The sequence below is a fragment of the Charadrius vociferus genome, unplaced genomic scaffold, assembly GCF_000708025.1.
Source record: "Charadrius vociferus isolate BGI_N301 unplaced genomic scaffold, ASM70802v2 scaffold407, whole genome shotgun sequence".
Lineage (NCBI taxonomy): Eukaryota > Metazoa > Chordata > Aves > Charadriiformes > Charadriidae > Charadrius > Charadrius vociferus.
The window spans coordinates 70615-72543 of NW_009649852.1; the positions used below are offsets into that span (position 1 = coordinate 70615).

The window sequence follows — 1929 nt, forward strand, 5'->3', positions numbered from 1 at the left end:
GCCCCGCCGCCCCCATCGAGACTCAGCCCGCTGGCGATGGAGGGGGGGAAGCCGTTCCCGGTCCTACCCGACCCGGGCCGGTCCCCCATTCCTCTCCCCCGGCGGATTCGGTGATGCGACACGACTACAAACCTTGGAAGGTGCAGCGACCGGAGCCGAGCTGCAAACCCAAGAGCGAGTACCAGCCCTCGGATACTCCCTTCGAGAAGGAGACGCAGTACCAGAAGGATTTCCGTGCCTGGCCCATCCCCAAGAGGGGGGACCATCCCTGGATCCCCAAACCGGGACCTTCCCCCGTCCTCGCCTTGGACCGCGGGTCTCCGGAGAAACCAGCTCAGGAGAAGCGACGGAAGGTGTTACCCGGGGCCGAAAAAAAAGAGGAAGACCCCGAGGTGGAGGATGAGCATCCCAAAGGGATGCGGGCCGGGGATGGGAGAGAGAAGGGTCGGAAGAAGGCGGAGGAGGCGGGCGGGCAGCCGCCGGAGGCGGGCAGGGGCCGGGCGGCCGCCGATGCTCTCAACAGGCAGATCAAGGAGGAGGTGGCGGCGGGGGTCAGCTCGTCCTACAGGTGACACATCCCCACCCCTCTCCCCCCGACCCATCCCGACCCCCATCTCCTCGCTAGCCCTTCTCCGGTACCCTCTTGCCCATCCCCGGGTCGTATATCCCACTCTGGGAGGTGGGTGAATTCGGTTTTGGAGCATTTCGGGGGGGTTGCTGATGTCCTTCCCGTGTGTGTGTGTGTCCTTAAAATTCCCCACTTGAGTGGCATTGATGGGGTGTGGGAAGGTGCTGTGCGGATAGTGAATCCACGGGGGTCCTTTTTGCCGAGTGGGTTTGGAGCAGGTTTGGGTGTCTGCTCCCCCTGCTCTTCCTCGCATCCCAAAATTCAGAGACATCCAGCACCACCTTGGCTTTCGGCAGGGGGAGGTTTGGGTGGCTCCCCCGGGACGTGCAAGTGGCCGCGGCTCTTTTCCAAGCGCATCCCTGAGAGCCCGGAAACCCGCCCGCCGTGCGACGAACCCGAAGGAACCGACATTCCACCTGCATCGCTGCATCCCGAGGGTCCCACATGCAGGTGGGGGTCCCACGCGAGAGTGGGGTACCCCACGAGCAGGAAGGTCCCACACAGCATCCCCAGGCCGGTAGCATCCCCAAGACAAAGCGTCCTAGGCCGCTTGGGTGGGGCAGCCTTGGGATGCTGCCATGTTTAACGCAGCGCGCCAGGGTTGGGGGGGATAATGGCACATCCCTCTGTCCCACGCCCCCATCACCCCCCCCCCAGGGCTAAAAAGAGGTGCCCTGGTTTCACCCCGGGAAGAGACCCCCATTTGGGATTCGGAGCGCGAAACTCCTCACCGCGAGACGCTGTTGTTATTTCTCTCCGGGTGAAGGGGTTGGACGCGTTGGGAATGCGAAACAAAAGTGATGGGGCGGCTGCCCCTGCACGTACATTTGCGAGGAGGGGTTCACCGCGATTGTGTTTTCCAGAGCTTTCTTCAGCAGGGCCCACCGCCGCTGAGGCTGGGGTGGGGGGAGCAAAGAGCAGAGCCGGGGAGGGGGGGAGTTGTTGTGAGAAAAGTGTAATTGCAGCCTTTTTGCTTCACCCCGTACCCATGCCAACGTGTTTATGCCTTTGAATGGTTGATTTTATTCCCTGAGGAGATTTAGAGGTGAGACCCTGCCGTCAAACAGGGAGTAGATTCATGCAGGTTTAAAATGAAGCTGGGTTTTGACTCTTCCTGTCCCACCGGTGACTGTGTGGCACGGTAGAGCTGTCAGTCATCTCCTTGCCCACGTCCGCGGGTGGGAAACGGTTCGAGCAGTGAGATTTTGATTTTTGGTGTAGTTTGGCATCGGCTCTGGCTCTTGCTGGGGATGCAAGTGGTGCTGTGGGCTCAGGTGCATCCAGGTGAGACGTGAGAAAAT

At 61.3% G+C, this 1929-nt stretch overlaps 1 protein-coding gene across 1 annotated transcript in view; it reads left to right on the forward strand.

Moving 5' to 3' along the window:
* Positions 1–2: 2 nt before the first annotated feature.
* MAP6 (microtubule-associated protein 6) overlaps positions 3–1929 on the forward strand; it is a gene marked incomplete at its 5' end in the record, with an annotated part of 37523 nt that continues 35596 nt past the window's right edge. The window contains one exon of the mRNA XM_009891004.1: positions 3–568. Coding sequence (XP_009889306.1) covers positions 3–568 — 566 coding nt within the window. The remainder of the gene's footprint in view (positions 569–1929) is intronic.